The following is a 20,137-nucleotide window of genomic DNA, read 5'->3' as shown; positions in this document are numbered from 1 at the left end:
TTTACCATACTAAATTATAACTTTTAAAAGTTTAGACACTTGATTATTAAATTTTAACAAGTTGTGTTTATTAAATTTTAACAAGTCGACACCATTTTATAATAAGGTAATATAGATAATCCGTATCTGATTTTTGAAATTCGTTCACTAAATTATAATTTTTAAAAATCTAAACTCTTAATTTTCAATTTTAACTATTTTTATAATTATCCCTTCCTTTTATTATTCCCAATTGAAAGAAAATAAAAATATCAATTAATGTAATACAGAAAAATTAATAGTACATTTATTAAATTTAAAATAAAAAATAAAATTTCACTGGTGAAACCAACTCTCTCCTTATAATACCCAATGACATCCTTTACCAGTAAATTCATACAGTAACACAGGAAAGGGAAAATAGACCTTTGAACAGTCGATTCTCTGCATTAGATAAGTATTGTCAACCACAACAAGGCAATTCTTCTAGATCAAGATAAGTATACAACTTTTGATTGCCAACCTTCAATTTGAGACATAAACCTACCTTCCCTTATGCTGCTCTATCACTAATTACACTGCAGTCACGGATGTATGGTTCTACTATACCTAACTCAAATCATGTACAGCAGCATGGTTCTAAAAATTATAATACAACAACACGCATGCCAATCCTGAATCTGAGAACCAGGAAGCATTTTCCCAATTTTAGTATTCTAACAGTTTACTTGTGCTTTCCTCTTCAACCTTAAGGCTGATTGATTTGATGGTTGCTTCTGTGTCGGCTCCACGAGCAGCAGGCGTGACATCACAAAGGCTAGCAGTTCTTCATGGTGAGAGAATGTGAAGTCCAAGTGAGCATACTCAAACTCGTTATACGAGGCATCAACGCCAGCATCCTTCATTACCTTATAATGCTGTCTTACCATTGAAGGCCGAATAACATTGTCCCTTCGTCCAGCAACCACATCAACAGGAATATCGATGAACCCATAGTACTCACCCAAGTCCAAAGGCTCTGGAGATCCATACACCTCTATGTTTGCGGATGCACTTCCATAATCATACATTATAAATTTTTTTGCACGTTTCATTTGTGCAAGGTGATGAGCCACGTATAATGAGACTCCCGGCATGTCATTCATATTGTAATGCGGCAATCCTAATACTCCTACCCAATTTGAGCTATCTCCACCTAAAATTTTACCCATTAAGGTTTGAACCAGTCCTCCAACAGCAGGATAGTTATGAAAGTCCCGTGCCAACTTATTTAGCAACATTCGGCAGAATCTAGTAGGTATATACAAGCCAGGCACAATAGGTGCCAGAATAGAGGCCAATGGACAAAGAATATACTCTGCAACTGTAAACACCAGGGAGGAATCCTCATGGAAACCAGCAGGTGACAATAAGATCAATCTGGAAAGTCTGTGCGGCTTTTCTTCAATACGGCGTGTTACAACATATATCAGCATGGCAGCTCCTCCCAAACTATGGGAGATTGCACAGAGTTTGTAAGGTTGATCATTGGGAATTTCTTCCTCAAGATCAGGCTGGCTAATTTTCAGTTCAGCAGTTTTAACTTGGTGAATCTTCTCTATCATTGCAGGAATATCCTCAGTGCCATGCTCATTAATAGAATACCGCCAATACCTGCCCGTATTTTGCTACTTTTAGTTAACTGATCAAAATATTCAAATTGATGTCACAGGACAAACAGAAAACTGGGGAACTTTTTCTAGATCTTGTTCCCACCATTTTGTGTCAAAAGATGGTAAAGGCTTAAAGAAATAACTCTATACCAAAAGGAATCGAAGGATAATGTGCACTTACATTCGTGAGGAAATGCTCTTGTCAACATGCTCCCTAGAAACCAAACCACGGAAATTCCCAAGGAAAACATCAAACCCTGCAAAAGAATCAGCAGCATATTCTTAAATGTCAATAATGAGGTCAGAAGCTGTATGAAGGCTTGAAATAACATGTAAATGTACAAACCCTGATCATATGCTGCAAATGCTGGAGAGCCAACAACCCCATTAGACACCCAACTGGACAACAAAATGCACGTAAGTAAATAAATTAAGGATATCAATATGCTACAAGTCAGAGGGTTGCAAAGGTAAGAAAGAAAGTAACAGCATTTAGTCTATAAAAGGAAGCCAGTAGTTACATTACAGCATATCTAAAAGAAGAAATAATAATAATAAAAGGAGAGCACAGGTGAAATGGGGAAGGTGCATCCATGATAGGCAACTTCTTATTAGATAGAGGCAAAATCCTAACCATATGAGCATTTGCACCCGAGAGAACAGGATGGCTTTTAAATGCAACCGTGAGCTGACAAGAAAATCCACTTTCATACTCACCAAGTTTCACGTCCAGGATAAGAAATATGGAATGCAAGGGAAGGGTAGGGTAACCAATTTCACAAATGCAGATATCAAAATAAGCACATTTCCCCCGCCACACCACCCCATATTCGGTACTGTTCTTTTTTCTTTTCTTCTCAAGGTGCTCCGCAGATGAACTATGATTGAGATTAATGCAGGAACTTTGTTGAACTATTCGATCATGTATTATTCTGACATCTGTGGATTTCCTTGAGAATCAGTATATACCTCCCCTCAATTAATTCCAATTCGTCAATAGTCCGGCTCTTAACAAAATTAATGCAACCATCTGAGGACTGCAGAGACTTTGGTCAAGAGAACTACACTGACAGCATTGTCAGCCAGATGATAATATAGACTAGAGAATATAAGGTGGTACACACCTCATAAGAGTAAATTGAACAATCAAACATTTCATATATATAGGAATATAAATAATGTAGAATTCTAATGCCAACATCTCTTTTTTTTTTTTTAAAAAAAAAAAGGATCCAGTTGATGTCTTGCAAATCATTACTGAACAAGAAAAAGAATAACTCACCCCATAGACGAATCCAAGATCCCATGCTGAAGGTAAACAGCTTTTCGTGAATCCCTTCTGGAACATCAAACAGCAGGTTCAGGCAGCAGCCACTTAAGCAATTTAACTCTTATGACCAGAGAAACAAACAAATACCTTGGAATTCTTTCCAGAAGAAGAACATATCCATCAGAAGTGATCACCCGAATAGCTTCATATGGGTACCTAAAATAAACAGAGAAACAAAAACATATGTAGCTTAGAATAAAGAATGGAATGACTAATTCTACCAAGTTATGTCCTTACCCAAGCTCTGTTATGACATCCTGACATGTCCTTGCATCTGTATTCAAAGACTGATTAAAAGTAGTTTTCCTTTCTCTAAGAGTTGGATCAGTCTCTCCAAGTGTAGCAGTAAGGACAGAATCTGAAATGCCATTTTGAAGTTCGTCATTGTTACTGCTTTGAGATGAACACCATTTATATACAACTTTCAAAGCTTCTGATGGAGATAGAAAAATATGTGCAGCTTTGTGGAAAAAATCAAATACAGCTTCTATGACTATCTCAATTCCAAGATGAAGATCCTGCCAAGACAATATAAAATTAATGAGATTCTGCATGTTATGGGACAGAGAACAGAAGAGGGAGGACCAAAAATAAAAAAAGGGACAAGGACAACATCATATATTTAAGTTATAGCAGAAACCTCAATGACTCCACGTCTCCTGTCAGTTGTGCGATGAATGACATGATCCTTCAGATTAGGAATTCTTTTAATAGAATGTAATCGTGAAGGCTTATGGTTTCCCCTCACAGATGGGGCAGTTGACCTCCTCTTGCAAACTAAAAGACAAAGGCGTAAAGGTAACCGCAGGAGAAACCACAAAGGAAACAGAATCCATGACAAGAAAAATATAGTCCATCCTGTCCGATGCCCATCATTTTTTGTGAAAGTACTCGTATGAGAGACTCGTGAACTTTGAGATGATGGTGATCCAGGACATAATGCATCACCATCTTCTTCTGCTGATGAATAATCAGCATTTGAGCCATCAGAATCTACAGGAAGCTCATGAATGAATTTGTTGAATGAGGATACCCCACTATCATTATCATCAAAAAGAAAAAGAAACATAAACAACAATTAGTGTTCAACTACACACAAGCTTCAAACCAAAAGTGGTGGAAATAAGCCACAAATTAAATTGGGATGGAGTTATTAGAGCAACTGCAGATAAACCAGCAAGTCATAAACAATCTCTTCTCTCTCTATAACATCATAAGCAGATCCATATACTAGTTAACTATGGTACAACTGTCTACACAGCAACATACATGCTAACACTAGAAGCAATTTGCTAATCAATGTTCCCTTCTCTAGCTGCAAGATACAAGTTTAACTTGAACAAGAGAATCATAAAACTCCAAGCATCATTCTGGAAAAGATTTCAAACACTCAGTTGATCATAAACAGAGGAAATTCAGTATTTTGGTCTGAACTTACTGCTCCATCCAGCGGGGTAATCGAGGTCCACGGAATGTTGGCCTAAGCTCCCAGCCATTAAGGCCTTCAAGAATATTACCCTTCCCTGGCAAAGCAGTCAACAGAAGTGCGGATACTCCATTGATCAGCCTTACAATATTATGCAGAGACTCATAAGTGAATGTCTTCACCGACCTGCACTAGAAAAGAAAACAAAAACTTTTATGATGAAAAAGAACCAGCATGCAAAAGCATTCATATGGGTAAAAGAAGTTCAACAGCAGATGGACAACGCCCCATGAAGGAGGTATTTATAGGGGAAATAATGATGGCAGCTAAATAACTATCTTGATTAAAAAAACTGACAGGAGGCCCATTTTTCGGCTAATTATTCATCAATCCCTCATAACATTCTAAAACAAATACAAGATCCTCAAATTATAATAGCATGCATCTCATTTCACCAACAGCTAAAAGCTTTCATTTCAATGTGTTCCAGCTCCTTCTGAGTGTGTTTGGAAAACCTAAAAGTACAACAAAATAATTCACTTTAATAATATTTAGTTCTTGTGGTTGGAAAGCTCATAGATGCAACCATTTTTTCAGCTTAATAAAAACAAGGAATTTGCATCATCATACCAACATTCACATGGTTTTTCAAGAATTAAATTAGATTCTTGCATCTAATATGTTCCAAACAATCCACTTGGTTCAAATGAACTCACCAATCAACAAGCTCCTCTACTATTTCTTCAAAAACCCAAACTAATCAGAATGACCCCAAAAAGCCAAAACTAATCAGAATGAACCCCCCCTAAAACCAAATTATAAAAAAAAAAAAAACAAAACAAAACAAAAGGGAACGAATGCCTAACACCTAAACACAGGTTGATCAGAGAATCAAAATCTACATGATTTAATCAGACGTCCAAAATACAGAAAGCGGAAAACAAAATACCAAAACCCTAACCACTGAAAAGAAAATTAAAAAAGAACAAAACACAAAAGTAAATGAATCTTTAACCTTCAACAACTCACAAAACCATTCCTTTCCCAAAAACAAAATCATCAAATCCCCATATAATCACAATTAGCATAAATTTAGATAAATGTGTACACAGTTGTTGTAGTTCAAGGAAGGGACTCACTCTTTGGTAACGGCAAGAACGGTGTCAACAAATCGCTGCATTTTTTTTTTTATTATTATTAACAGAAATCGGAATCCTTTAAATAAAAAAGAAATCGCAGTCAAAACAGCCTTGGATAATGTAACACAAAAATGAGAATTTAGTAAAGACGATTTTGGTTTGAAGATTGAAATGCAAATAACCCGAATTTTCAGGACAGAATAAAAACAAAAGAAAATAAAAATAAAAAATAAAAAAGAAGCAAAAAGCAACGGCAATTCGCCGATTCTTACCTTACAATGAAAGTCAGTTAATAGATAGTTAATTAAATGTGCTGTGTCAAGGGAGGGAAACTACACGCGGGCTTATGTGATTGGATATACTGAGGTCACGTCCATTTCTGGAAACAACTAATATTATTGTGTCGGTTAAGACACGTAGACGGGACAGTGGCAAGTGTTGCGAGGGAATCAACAGAATTGATGTATGCGCACGTGGATGACGGTATATGTTGTGAGTCGTAGATGAAAACGTGAACGGCTCTGATGGGATTAAGTTGAGTTTGTGGATATGGTTCAATAAGAGTGCGTGCATGATTATACTGTGTGTCGGCATATTGACACGTTTCTTTTCTGTTTCTTTTCGGAGACTTGCACGTATTATTAATTGGTGTTACACGTAGAATAATGATGATGCCCTTATCCTATTCCAGCCACATATGTCTAATTAGGTTTGCTTTTATAATGATGAGATTTTCTGATTTTTTTTTTTTTTTCAGTCAATAACTCGCTTTGAGTAGCATTTATTTTACTTATCGGCTTTCTTGGATTTCTGAATTCTGAATAATGGCATTCTTGCAATTCTCGGACAGTATAAATATTTTATGGTAATTATTCAAATACAAAAATATTACAATCAAATTCAAATTTAACTCTCGCACCACTATCATCTATTATTAATTGATAATTATTTATTATTTATCAAAACTAATACAAATGTATTATTAAAAATAAAGTTAGATATATATTTTGATTCTATAGTTATTTGGTTAGACATTAATTGATATTTTATACCATTAAATGATTAATCGATCAAAAAATAAAAATAAATTAACACTAAATATTTAGATTTATAATAAAATAGATAAATTAATATAATATAATTTTTTATCATGTCTCATCTTTTAATTTCATATTATATTATTATTCTTAAAAAAATTTATAATATTCTTATTTCAATTTTTATAATTTATTGTATTTTTATATATTTTTTTACTACAGCACTAAATATATATTTTTAAAATATTTTAATACTTTTATAAAAAAATACTATATATTAAAATAATAGAAGTTTTAAGTGAACATAAGAAGAGATAATTTTATGTTTCCAAAAAATAAAATAATTTTAACATTTTCTTTCTCCAAACATCATCGTTATAGTTTAAATTTATAAAATACATTATAAGTTCGTATGTTATGAATTATAGATCACATATATATTCAAGATTCATAAGTTATAGTCTATAAAATTATAAATTAAAAAATAGATTCATATGTTACGAACAAATTCATCAGTAAAAATTAATGAATCTACATTTCATATTTAATAAATCTTATACTGATAGTAGATGAATATACAATTTATAAGTAATCAACCTAAAATCTATGTTTAATAGACCTAGCACTAATAATATATTAATATAATTTATAAATAATAAATCTAAAATTTATATTTAATGAATCTGATACTAATAATAAATGAATATACACCTTATAACTAATAAATAAAAGATTTACATGTTAAGAACATGTTCATAAGTAAAAATTAATGAATGTACATTTTATATATAATGAAACTTATACTAAAAACATATGAATATACAACTTATAAGTAATGAACCTAAAATTTATGTTTAAATAATCTAGCACTAATAACAAATGAATGTATACTTTATAAGTGATGAATTTAAAGTTCATTAATAAATGAGTATACACTTTATAAGTAATGAATATATACACTTTATAAGTAATGAATATACCGTATGTACATAAAATAAATTAGTATTCATAGGTTAAAAAATAATAAGTTCATTATCTATAAACTACAAGTTCATCAAATGTATACTTGAGGTTCATTTAATATAGTGCCTACGTTAATATCTATAGAAAAATCATTTAGTCTTAATTAGCTATCTATTTTTTATAATTAAACTTAATAAATACTTTCTTAATCTAAATAAAATACTAAAAAAATGTTAATTAGTATGGATATATATTTTATAAGTGATGAATCTAAAGTCCATGTTTAATGAATTTGACACTAATAATAAATGAATATACACTTTATAAGTAATAAATATACCATATGTGTATAAAAACAAATCAGTATTCATAGATTTAAAAACAACATATTCATTATTTATAAATTACAGGTTCATCAAATTTATACTTGAGGTTCATTTAATACAGTACACACACATTAATATCTATAAAAGAGTCATTTAGTCCAAATTAATTATTTTTTCCTATAATTAAACTTATTAACTGCTTTTTTAATCTAAATAAAATATTAAAAAAATGTTAATTAATGTAAATATGCACTTTATAAGTGATGAATCTAAGATTTATGTTTAATAATAAATGAATATACATTGTTACAAATAATAAATATATTGTCTGTGCATAAAACAAATCAATATTTATAGTTTAAAAAATAACAGATTCATTATCTATAAAATACAAGTTCATCAAATGTACACTTAAGGTTCATTTGATATAGTACACACATTAATATCTATAAAAGAATCATTTAGTCTCTATTAGCTATTTGTTTCTTATAATTAAGCTTATTAAATGCTCTTTTAATCTAAATAAAATACTAAAAATTATTAATTAATTTGAAATGAATGGAATAACTATTAATAAAATTTTAGATAAAAAATAAAATTTTGTTTAAAATTTAATATTTAATAAAATTATTAATTTATCAAATACCAAATATAAATATTATATTTTGAATCTTATAATTAATTATTCTAGAACATAACTATTTTATTATCCATAAAATTATATAAAGAAAATGAAAAAAAAAATTATTACAATTAAAAAAATAACCAAACAAAATTCTAAAAAATAAAAATTATGTACGTGGAATAATGATAATTTACCATGAACCCATGTGCCGGCCATTACTCCTGAATTAGTTGTTCAGACGATTTTCGCCAACTACCCATTGTAATTGTAATTCCTTTGAATGTCCGATTGCACAAGGTGGTTAACCATGCCGAAAGTCCACAACCATTTTCGGGACGCAAACGTGTCGTTTCCGCCTTGTCAGCCATTGCAAAAAGGTCCAACTGCAAAGACGACCCTCTCACTCAACCTTCAATTTAAAGCTTTACATCATGTGGCAATGCAATTCACAATTTATGTTGGGTGTTTTGCTATAACTTTTTGAGAATTGCCTGTGTAAAATTAAAAAAAAAGAAACGCCGACTCAAAAAGATTGAAAATGGTAATCCCATTCATAAGTTTAGTATTCAATAAAAACTTACATCATCTATGAACTAGGTAGCGAGTAGCATTTCTGAAGTGGGTTACCATGTTTCATGTTACAGATGATTTCATTCGCATATCCGTTTATTTTTTTGAGGCAAAGGAAAGATACATTAATTGCTTTCTCATGGATAAAATTCATAGGGAGAGTGACTGGCCTACACTTTGAATTTCATTTCCGATATTCATTCACAATTCATTATCCTCTCTAGTTGGTGACGTGGCTGCTGTTGAGACTGTTGCTGTACCTGTGGTGTTGTTGCCTTCTTTGGCTCCTTGTGTGAAGGCAAACTCAGAAACCAGAGCCAAGTGATCACTTCCCAGCTTCTGTAACAGGTTAGATTCAAAGTGTAAGTAAGAACTAGAAGTCAGTTGCACCCAACATATTCTGATAACAAATAAAAAAATATGGGTTGCTAGGCAAGAAAAAGGCTTCAGAAAAAGAAAACAAAAACAAAAAGAGATCCAATTTTTTCAATGTAAGACGCTGGCCGAGAAGAAAGGCCCAAAAAAAGAAGTCAGGTCCTAGGCATAGGGCCGGCTCTGTTCACGAGAGCAAATAGACAAGACTTATAAACGTGCCCCCACCAAATAAGAATTTCCTTGCTGATTTTGTGCAACTGTTCATGCAAAATTTAAGATATTGTTTTCTGCTCTAATATCATCAACTGCATTAGAAGGTAGATGCTATCATATCACTAGCTCTTACCTTGAATGGAAGGCCACCTGTCCTCCTGAGAATATCAAATGGAAGAGTGTCCAAAACTCGTACAGGTACAACACCATCTGAATACCTGTGTCAAAAACAAGAATTTTTATAGTTTATCATCATTATCAGAACAGCACTGTTATAGTGACCTTTCATACAAGACATTTACCATAAATAGTCAACAGTGCCAAGAAACTTTGAATGGTAGGAAGTTGCTAAAGGTTCTCCATTTGAGTCCCTTGTTCGTGTAGAGGCCTGAAAATCATTTATATTTATGATATACATTTGTTTGAATAACTTCATAAATGAGCCACCAGAGGCAGAATCTTAAATACCTTAACTGTGGAATAGGAGCTTTTAAGCTTCAAAGGATGTGTGAGTAACTGACAGTCGCTGTTTCCAGTTGCGGTTTTAACCTCCTCCTCAGTCCAGCGGCTCTTCAGATATCTGAAATGAAATGCATTCAACTAATTTCTGTTTTGGTATTAACTATGGAGTGGTTAAATCGGTGGTACCATCTAATGGAAAGTAGGAACCTATTGTAATCACTAGAGTAAAGAAAACAGAAAGATACCCATCAATCAAAGATAATGGGTTCCTCATTTCTTTCTCAACACCGAAAACCTGAGGAGGGTGACAATTCCTCTGCCCGGAAAGCTCTCTTCTATCATGCAACATAAAATTCAGCTGCAAACAGAATACATCCAGCTTCAGTTAAGAACCAAATATTTACTGTTTGATTTACGATAACACCATCATACATATAGTTTTACAAATGCTGTTATCACAGCCCAAATAATTTAATTCATTAAACTTGAAGGAAAAAGAAGTATTTTTTACCTCAGATGAAGCAAAGAACTTATATATTGCACTCTGTCAATAAGAAAAAGAATTTAAGTTAATGGCCATAATCAGCTCAAATAGTGAACACAATTTTTTTTCTTAAAGAAAAGAAAGAGAATTGAAAAAACAGGAACTTTTTGTAATGCACCTTAGGAGTGCTATTGAAGTCACCAGCAAGAATTACTGGTATATCACCCCATTTCTCTGCAAGGATCTGCGCCCTTGACAAAAGAAAACGAATCTACAAATCAAACAGTTAGATATTACGACAACGAGCAAATTGTAGCTGCAGATCAAGGCTCTTACTTAGATATAAAAAATAGAAGAGAACAAAAATGGTCAATTATTTTAAAATTGTATCGAGGATGACTAGAAAAGTTGAAACAAAGGCAGAAAAATTTGATCATTATGAGCAAACCCAAAATCTTTGTAGAGTAGTAGCTGCTACTTAGCAGGCCAGCCAAACACATGCACAGCAATGATATGTAGGTCAACAGAAATTAATTGCAGGAAGGATAATTTTCAGTTTAGATATAAAAATGCACTATTCAAATTCATTCATTAGTTGCATTCAATCAAACTCATTTAGGCTAGGTTTCATAGGAAAGGTAAAGCATAGATAGTTTCTGTATAAAGTGAGGCATTAAGGGACCACTTACTTGACCTAGTTTAACTTCTCCTCGACTTGGATTATAAAGCACATGGATATTACCAACCAATAATCTTCTTGATTCAGCTTTGCAAATCTGCCTGTATGAAATGAAGTCAGAAACATAATGTAGGGATACTATCAACAATATATGGTTCTGAAATCTACAACAAAGTCATAAAAATAAATTATGTAGCTATGAATGACGAAAGACAAATCAGTGTCTGATGTGCTGAAATGGGCAATGGAAAAGGGAAAAATCTCAATATTCCATCAAAGCTGCACTTCTTGGAGAGAGATAAATGAAAAAGTAAATAGGTTCCAAGAAACTTCAAAAGTTCTTGTTTTATTGAACACTGTTAGGTTAGAATGAATCAGAGTGCTGCAGAGTTTCAAGTATCAGAATATTAACAACAAGAATAATGTCATGAGCCTGACAAAATACAAAGTAACATTAACAAAAGTAGAGTTTCACCACTAGTTTAAAATACAGTTAGCATTATCTGGTGCATGTTTCCCAATTGCTACCTCAAAGACGGAAAGTTGAGCAACATTATCACGCAGACCAAGTGCCTTAAATTCAATGCTTTCTCCTCCTAACAGCCGTAATCTAATTTTGGAAGAAAAACTTAATTAGAACTTGCTTCTTAACAGAGTAATTGCAAGCAAAAACACCATAATTTCCTTACTTATCAGCTTTCCAGAACATGGCACAACCATCAACATTATCTCCAGTCCGTCGCTACCATCATAAGTAACTGATTTTAGTATTGCTAACTGGAGAAGAACAGAAACTAATAAAGAAAATGCTAACCTTGTAAGAACCAGCATATCCTGCTTTTTCCATAATCTTCAACAAATCAAAATATCTATCCACCTCCTAGCATAAATTGCACTTGCATCCATAAATTTCAACTAGTGCTATGACAATCAGTTTTTGAGAATGTTGAAACAAAAAGGCTTACTTGCAAACAAATAATATCAGGGTTCCATCCAATTAATTCTTCACAAATAACCCTTTTCCTATGTGCCCATTTCAGGTAAAGAGGATCAACGTTTGCGTACAAATCTTTGTGTTTCGAAGCGTTTCTGTCCGCCAATATATTATACGACACAACCGTAAACTGTTCTGCTGAATCACAAAGAAAAATTTCACAAATTAGAGCAAAACTAATATTCTTCATCACAAGTAGAAAAAAAAAAAAAAAAGAACTGGAAACAGAAAATTTGCATTTCAAATAATAGCAACCGCCACAGCTAGTAAAGAATGAAGTGAAACATACGTTGAGATGGAAATGGATTGTAATCAGATTGGGCCCAATGGCGAACAATTTCAGGAGAGGGTCCGTCGAACGACCTGCGCTTAAGAGAATCGTCCCATCGACGGTTATAGGAGGAAGAGGATAAGGAATCATGTCTAGTGCAGCAAGAAATGGTGGGTTTGCAGGAGACAGAGAAAGAGAAGAGTTGGCGCTTGGGTGAGAGTTGGTTAAGGAAGGGAGCGCCAGGTATGAGCCAATAACAAGTAGCATTGCTTGCCATTTATTGTTTTCTTTTCCCAAGAAGAAGAGGAGACCAGGGAAAGAAGTGGAAAGAGTATTTGTATATGGATGGATGGACAGCTTGAGTATTTGGATAGGGAGCTTGGACAAGTGAGCAGACGCTAGCCGTTGGATGCAAAAGCTATAATACATTATTCTTTTTTACAGTATAAATTTTTAGACTTAAATTTTAGAATTAGACAAGAATAAAAACATTTCGTGTAAGAATATTAAAACAATCGATACATTTATTCATGTATAAAGAAAATCATACCTGTAAAAACTGAACATTGAACCTTCAACTAATCAGTAATCCATTTTAAAGATGGGATTAATTACCAAAAGTAATTAAATATTGAAACTTGTCAATTTTATTACTGATCATCACAATACAAAGGCGTAAATATGCAAAGGTCTTAAAATTGTATACATGGAAGCACATATATATTTAAAGCAACATCTGAAAAGGTTTTAAACAGGCAAGCGATATTCTGGCACAAGAAACAGATGGCTAGCTCTCGACACTGTCAGGCCAAATTGTTCACTCATATCCAACTCGCTTGGCGACACGTCACCATCTGGGAGCTTCCAATTGAAGCAATGTACAAGTTGAGCAATAGCCATTCTGACGGTGGTTAACCCCAAATGAATTCCAGGGCACCCTCTTCGACCAGAGCCAAAGGGTATGAGTCGAAAATCATGTCCATGGAGGTCCACATTCGTGCCAATGAACCTTTCTGGCAAGAATTCGTCAACGTTATCCGACCACACATTTGAATCTCGTCCAATCGCCCATATATTCACAAGGATTCTTGATCTCTTTGGTATATGGTATCCATCGATGGTAATTTCATCAATCGACTCGTGAGGAACTAGCAATGGCGCAACTGGATGCAGCCTTGAACTTTCTTTTATCACCATATCTAAGTAAGTTAACTTTGAAAGATCTTTCTCCTCCACCATTTTATCCAATCCCACAACATTTTGTAGCTCATCTTGAAGGGTTTTCATTGCTTGAGGATGTCTTATGAGTTCCGCTAGTGTCCATTCAATTGCAGTTGCAGAAGTATCAACTGCAGCAACAATTATGTCTATCAAGATAGCTTTAATATTACTTCTATCAATTTCAGACTCTGCTCCGTCATGGGAAATCATCGACTGATTCACCACTGAAAGTAAGGCATCAACGAAGTCCCTTTGTTGTTTGTTCTCCCAATGAGCTTCCTTTTCATGTTCATCAATTATCTTTTCCATTATTTTGTCAAATGCCTCGTTACATGCCTTCGAACGTTTCTTCACTCCCTGCATATATATGCAACAATAAGTAAACAAGGAAAGGGCATATATAATTTTAGTAAAAGCTTTTACTTCCAACAGTCATATGCAGCACAACAAAACAAGTGGTTTACGTTTTGACATTATCATTTAGAATCAATAAATATATAACAGTTACTTTTCCACCATTATTATTGAAAATGTAGAACGAGAGATCGTTCAAATATAAACAAAAACTGGAAATAATAATAATAATATGTTAGAGAGTACAAAAAAGATTTAGCCAAGGAACATATGCAATTACCTGAAGATCAAAGGCTCCTAAAAAAGGAACAAAATCCCCTATATTGAAAGCTCCCACCAATCTCAAAGTCTCTTCGACAACTGACTTCAACCTAAAATCGCCATTATTGGTAGATACCCCAAAAACCATCCTGCAACTCATGTTCTGAATCAAGTCACTTACACTTACACTTAAGTTCACAACTTCACGCGCTGCCGCTGCTTTCTTTAACTTGCCAACCATCAACCCATACTCTTCCTTCCTCATCGGAGCAAAAGCCTGAATCTTCGATGCAGAAAGAAGCTGTAGCGTACACAACTTTCTCGTACTTCTCCAATAAGAGCCGTACTCCGAAAACACCAATCCTTTCCTTCCATAAGACAAATAATGAGAAGCTTGTATATTGGGACGGCTGGCGAAATTGGTGTCGTACGTTTTAAGAAATAGCTCAGCTGCTTGTGGTGACGAGATTATAATGGTCGGTACAAGACCTAGCCTCATTGACATGATCGGTCCATATTTCTTAGCTAAGTGGTGAAGTGCTTGATGTGGGAGGTCGCCTAACTTGTGGAGGTTTCCTACGATTGGAAAACCTCGGGGTCCTGGTGGTAGTTTCCGGTCATGTTTGGAGATGTAAAGGAATGAAACAATAGATGCAAGGAGAACGATGAGTATGGCTAGCATGAGAGGAGACATTAGTGGTTCCGGTTCAGCCAGCTAGAAAAGGAACGATGGGAATTTGACTCTAACAGCCAGTTGTGCCTATTATTTATAGGACAATTCAGGAGCGTTATATATATTTTAAATCATTAAATTTGTTAAATTTTATTAAATAAAATAATTATTAATAGAATAATAAATTACTTTTTTAATAAATATATGTAATATAAGTATAAAATTTAGTCATATTATATTTATTTTACTAATTAAATAAATTTTAGAAATTAATAATTCTATTTTTAGTAGTTTCATTTCTACCAAATAATGATCTATTTATAGATAGTTGTTGTGCATATTTATTAGGTAATTATATCGTAGATAGGACAAAGTTCCCGTTGTTGCACTTAATGAAGATGAGGCCTATGTGGTGGGTGAACCACTTTGTTTACTGTTTTGTTTTATTCTTTTTTAATTATTTATGAGCCGTGAGAAAATTAGAAAGTAAAAAATCTATTTAATATAGAAAAAAATTCAATTTTGTTTTACTTTTAAAAATAAATTCTTGGTATTTAAAATATGTCTCCATGCTATTTTAATAAAAGAGACAAATAACTGGCCCAATTAGTCCAATAAATTTTATAATAATTTGTAGTACTTAGAGTAGCTTTTACAAAATTTATAATTATTTTATTATTTTATACTATTCATTAATATTTATATAATATATTTTACAATTTTTTTAAATTACATTGTATTTTTATAAAAATAAAAATAGCTTTACGGGAAAAAGAGTCATATCTCATTGCCTAATGTTTTGTAGTGCACTATGGAAACATGCTCATTTCAGTCTTAGCATAGGCAAAAAAGAAAAGAACTACCCATTTTTTTAAATGAAAATTCAATTCACCATTTAATTTAAATTAAAGAATATAAAGTATTAGGGAAATTCTATGATTATTTTGTTTTAAAATAAAGTAACAATATTTACTTTAACTTACATAATTTTTTTAAAAAATTGATAATCTCTAATCACAAGTTACTGAGTAAAAATGAAGTTTACTAAAGTAGTATAAGATAATTTAAAAAAATCCACACACCCTTAAAATATACAAAAATTAGTTTAAGTTAAGAAAATATATGAAGATGATTGTCATTTTTCGTCATTCAGTAATAAATTTTGCGATTATAAAATTATTTAATATTTTTCATAAATTTATCAATTTTTTCATAAATCATTAAATTTCTTAAAAGTTATTATTTTTTCGTAATATTTATTATTTCGCAATAAATAACACTTATAGAAAAATTAGTATAATTTACGAAAAATATGAAAATGATGGTTATTTTTTGTAATTTAGCAATATATTTCACGACTATGAAAAATTTAATATTTTTCATGAATTTATCAATCTTTTTATAAATTATTAAATTTCGTAAAAGTAATTATTTTTTTCATAATATCATTCATTTCTTTACAACTAGTAATTTTTATGAAAAATTAGCATAATTTGTAAAAGATATGAAAAGAATTGTTACTTTTCATAAAATATTAATTATTTTTGTAATTTTAAAATTATAGAGGGTTAAACAGATTGTTAGTTATATTTACTTCTAAAAATTAAGGGATCAGATTTAATCTAATTAAGAATCATTGGTTTAAAATAAAATAAACTTATTTTATTTTAAACAAAGTCACCATAGAAACCACCAAATTATTAATATGGATTACGTTGAAATTCAACGTCAATGTTTTTAAGATTTATAAAAAGTTATGAATTGTCATCTAATATGAATTAATGTATTTAGGATTTATGTGCATATAATATAATAGATTTTAGATTTTAGAAAAAAAAAGAAAGAAAAGTATAGATCACGCATTTCCATTTTTCTTTTTTTCCTTTGTTTATTTTCATTAATTTTAATGTTTTTCTCTTTATTTCTACTATATTATTATTAAATTTCATTTTATTTTTTATTTTAATTTTCATTGTATTTAATATTTTTATCAAATACTAAATTTATTTATTTATAATTTACTAGTATTTTTATAAGAAAAATATCATATATTAAAACTAAATTTCATATATACATGAAACTTTATTTATGGTTCAATTTTCTATGAAAATATAAAATCTAACACTTTAATATATATATATTTTAAAATTTAATTTTAATTATTTTTTACCATTACATAATAATATTTTCTTAAAATTTGATTGTAATATTAATAAAACATTACAATAATCAATTTCTAATTCATAATTATAAATCATAAAATGAATACAAATTCAATAATGAAAATTATAAACATCAATCATAATATGTAAATAGAAAGGAACTTACAAATTTTAAGCTTTGCATTCATTATATGTATATTTGAGATTCATATAATACAGTCCATAAATATAAGAAAACCACATATTTATAAGTTAAATTTTTTTAAAAAAATCTATAATTATAAACAATGAGTTCATCACTTATGCATTTAAAATTTATAAATTATAGCTCATAAATTAAATTTATATGTTAATTGATGAATTTATACTTTTATTTAATACATTTATTGTTTATAACTACTTTTAATCGTATATTGTCGATGAATCTATAATATGCTACCAATGAACCTATAATTTATGTTGATTAACTTATAATTTATCATATATCATCATGAATAAGAGTAAGGAGTCAAAGCCACATAAAAGATAAATATGATATTTTTATAGAAATGTAAAAATTATCCCTTGAAATTATTAAAAAGAAATCATATAAAAATATTAAATTTTATAAATAAAACCTATATTGAAAGATCTAATGCAAAATAAACATTAGCTTTTAAATTTTTATTGATATTCGTGATACACAACTATGTTGAAAGAAACTTAAATAGATGTAAAAATCTTATCATTAATATAGTTATTTCCTTAGAGAAATTAATATAATTTTAATTAAAAGAATTAAATAAATAAATAACTGTACCGTTAATGTAGTCTTTTTAGAAAATCAATATAGTTTTAATTATTTATTATATGCTGAAAATTAAAATAAAATAATTTTACTTTTAATTTGAATATTACAAATAAATGAGAAAAAGTATAAAAAAAACATGGGCCCCCCTCATTTTTTTTTTCTTTTTATGCTAAGCTTAGCAGCCCTATTTTTTGTTTTGTTTTTTTAAGTCTATATAACATGCACATAGATCTGAATATATGATTGGATTCTGAATTATGATCGAGCACGTCTAAAATGTTTGTAACGGTGGTCGCATGTCATTCCAAAACATTGGTACATAAGTTTTAATTTCATTACTGATTGGATTGGAATAAGCTGTAAGAAAACGATTTTTGTTGACTGAAACATGTACAAAAAACTTAAAAACGTTTAAAATGAAATACATTTAGTTCATATATACATTTTTAGGCTGAATACATATGCATGCATTTGATTAGATAGCTCTTTCTATTTTGAATTTGAATCGCTAGATATATAAATTTGATAATTATCTAACACATAAATACTTATTAATTTATATAGCAGAGCATGCTTTGTTAAATTATAACACGCAATATTGATATCTTTTTATAATTTGACGTGGCAAAACATATTTATCATAAATCTTATCTTTTTCTTCTTATCGTCTCTTTTTTTAGGATTTTTATTTCATCTTTTATAATTTTTTTTCTTTCTTCATTTATAAATTATCTTTATTTAGGACTTCAGTTTTATTTCTTCTACAGTTACAAGCCTCGGTTCCTAATCTCTTATGCAATTGCTTTTTGGATAGAAACTTGTTGAATTTTCAAAGTTTCAAGCTCCTCACCTACTCTAAAATTGATGTTTGGATTCATTTCAATAGCTTCTCTTCCAATTGAAGTTCTTGATTTTATTTTCCAGTGAATTCTCGAATAACATTAGATTTTGTTAATTTCGGATTTTTATGGGTTAATATTAAGTTTAATCTTTCAATTTCAACCAAAAACTTCCCATCATTTTCATGGGAAATTCGCTTCACTGCAATCTCAGCGCTTTTTGGTAATACAACTTTGTGGACCTGTCCATTTCCTCCAATACTAAAGACATTTTTTTTGCTAAATCCCTTTATTGCCGTCTCAATTTCCTGATATGTAATTGGATAGGGTCAATTTACAACAACAACAAAACTTCCCACGAATGGCTCTTGTAAATAACTCTTTAGACCGAAAACATTGACCCATTGGAAGAATAAATGATGGCAACTCAGCTGTAATCAACCTTTCATTTAATGAAAATTCTGAAATGCTAAAGCTCCAATCAGAATTTAGTGACTCTCAACAAGTCTTTATATTGCTACTATAAACCTAATTTTACATCTCTTCCTCAAAAACATCAATGAAAAATATTTAACAAAAGCCGGCTAGGCCTTTTCATACCAGCAGATGCCAAAGGCCAAAAAGGCCACCCCAACACGAACAGTGCAAAGCAACAAGTCTGACTTGTTGGCGTCGTGTATTAGAAAGGAGTTAGTTTTCACATCAAGAAATAAAGGTAGAAGCTCTGACATGGGTCACAAGGATAAAGATGTAACTGAAGAATATGATAATAATTTGGAGATAAGCTATTCTATTATTTTCTAAGGTGTGATCATTTATAATCATGTCATTTATTTTAATATATATATATATATATATATATATATATAAATATTATATAAATTAAATTAAATTTATACATAATATCTTAATATATAATTTATTTTTATATAAATTAATTTAAATTTTATAATTTTTTGTTTAATAAATATGTTAACATATTAAAAATCACTATAAACACCCTCATTCCAAATATTACATATAGAAGAAGGTATCCTCCCAGCAAGAACCCCATATTACGAATTAATAGTATAAAACATTGCGGCAAAGGTGAACTTGGAAAAGAAAAGTCCCAATGGAGATTTTTCTTTTCTTTTTTTGTTGTTTTTTGGACAATCTCAGTGGAGAAAATGAAAATATTATGAATTATGCAAACAGGGAAGAGGGGAAAAAATTTTAACCCTATAGTTGAATTTGATTTGGTTAAATTAAAAAATATGAATTAAATAATACTAATAATCATTATTCAATTAATTAAATTTGGTGATGACCT

General features: G+C 30.8%; 3 protein-coding genes across 11 annotated transcripts; all 3 read right to left on the bottom strand.

Moving 5' to 3' along the window:
• Positions 1–393: 393 nt before the first annotated feature.
• LOC8286736 (lipase member N) lies at positions 394–8,697 on the bottom strand. 8 transcript variants are annotated; one of them, XM_025159664.2, is made up of 9 exons: positions 8,672–8,697; positions 4,400–4,573; positions 3,602–3,998; positions 3,199–3,479; positions 3,049–3,117; positions 2,914–2,970; positions 1,978–2,030; positions 1,813–1,888; positions 394–1,632 (listed from the first exon to the last, which is right to left on the bottom strand). In XM_025159664.2, the coding sequence occupies exons 1-9, from the start codon at positions 8,680–8,682 to the stop codon at positions 696–698; spliced, it is 2,055 nt and encodes a 684-aa protein (XP_025015432.1). In that variant the 5' UTR covers positions 8,683–8,697; the 3' UTR covers positions 394–695. The 8 variants fall into 8 exon arrangements, with proteins under 8 accessions (XP_025015432.1, XP_048227404.1, XP_048227413.1 ...); XM_048371447.1 differs by having other exon boundaries at positions 4,400–4,578; positions 8,672–8,689; XM_048371456.1 differs by lacking the exon at positions 8,672–8,697 and adding an exon at positions 5,799–5,821 and having other exon boundaries at positions 3,602–3,954.
• Positions 8,698–9,009: 312 nt separating this feature from the next.
• LOC8286735 (carbon catabolite repressor protein 4 homolog 3) lies at positions 9,010–12,865 on the bottom strand. 2 transcript variants are annotated; one of them, XM_015728165.2, is made up of 13 exons: positions 12,544–12,865; positions 12,226–12,392; positions 12,075–12,140; positions 11,950–12,002; positions 11,789–11,870; positions 11,271–11,357; positions 10,760–10,852; positions 10,609–10,641; positions 10,343–10,455; positions 10,104–10,215; positions 9,938–10,023; positions 9,769–9,853; positions 9,010–9,386 (listed from the first exon to the last, which is right to left on the bottom strand). In XM_015728165.2, the coding sequence occupies exons 1-13, from the start codon at positions 12,800–12,802 to the stop codon at positions 9,249–9,251; spliced, it is 1,374 nt and encodes a 457-aa protein (XP_015583651.2). In that variant the 5' UTR covers positions 12,803–12,865; the 3' UTR covers positions 9,010–9,248. The 2 variants fall into 2 exon arrangements, with proteins under 2 accessions (XP_015583651.2, XP_048227420.1); XM_048371463.1 differs by having other exon boundaries at positions 12,226–12,389.
• A 284-nt stretch (positions 12,866–13,149) lies between these two features.
• Positions 13,150–15,118, bottom strand: LOC8286734 (cytochrome P450 CYP736A12). The gene is made up of 2 exons (XM_002511922.4): positions 14,381–15,118; positions 13,150–14,103 (listed from the first exon to the last, which is right to left on the bottom strand). Exons 1-2 carry the CDS (start codon positions 15,053–15,055, stop codon positions 13,273–13,275), a joined length of 1,506 nt encoding a protein of 501 aa, XP_002511968.1. The 5' UTR covers positions 15,056–15,118; the 3' UTR covers positions 13,150–13,272.
• Positions 15,119–20,137: the final 5,019 nt, after the last annotated feature.

This window comes from Ricinus communis, chromosome 1 (genome assembly GCF_019578655.1).
Source record: "Ricinus communis isolate WT05 ecotype wild-type chromosome 1, ASM1957865v1, whole genome shotgun sequence".
NCBI lineage: Eukaryota > Viridiplantae > Streptophyta > Magnoliopsida > Malpighiales > Euphorbiaceae > Ricinus > Ricinus communis.
This window is presented reverse-complemented; position numbering and strand designations above follow the sequence as displayed.

Excerpts from the sequence above, each read along its gene's own strand:
- LOC8286736 (XM_002511924.4), bottom strand. The coding sequence starts at position 5,567 with ATGCAGCGATTTGTTGACACCGTTCTTGCCGTTACCAAAGA. Across the intron at positions 3,480-3,601 it reads GGAGACGTGGAGTCATTGAG|GATCTTCATCTTGGAATTGA; the intron begins GTTTCTGCTATA and ends TTGTCTTGGCAG. Across the intron at positions 3,118-3,198 it reads GATGTCATAACAGAGCTTGG|GTACCCATATGAAGCTATTC; the intron begins GTAAGGACATAA and ends TGTTTATTTTAG.
- LOC8286735 (XM_015728165.2), bottom strand. The coding sequence starts at position 12,802 with ATGGCAAGCAATGCTACTTGTTATTGGCTCATACCTGGCGCTCCCTTC. Across the intron at positions 12,393-12,543 it reads CAATCCATTTCCATCTCAAC|CAGAACAGTTTACGGTTGTG; the intron begins GTATGTTTCACT and ends TTTGTGATTCAG. Across the intron at positions 11,358-11,788 it reads CTCAACTTTCCGTCTTTGAG|ATTTGCAAAGCTGAATCAAG; the intron begins GTAGCAATTGGG and ends TCATACAGGCAG.
- LOC8286734 (XM_002511922.4), bottom strand. The coding sequence starts at position 15,055 with ATGTCTCCTCTCATGCTAGCCATACTCATCGTTCTCCTTGCATCTATT. Across the intron at positions 14,104-14,380 it reads TAGGAGCCTTTGATCTTCAG|GGAGTGAAGAAACGTTCGAA; the intron begins GTAATTGCATAT and ends ATATATATGCAG.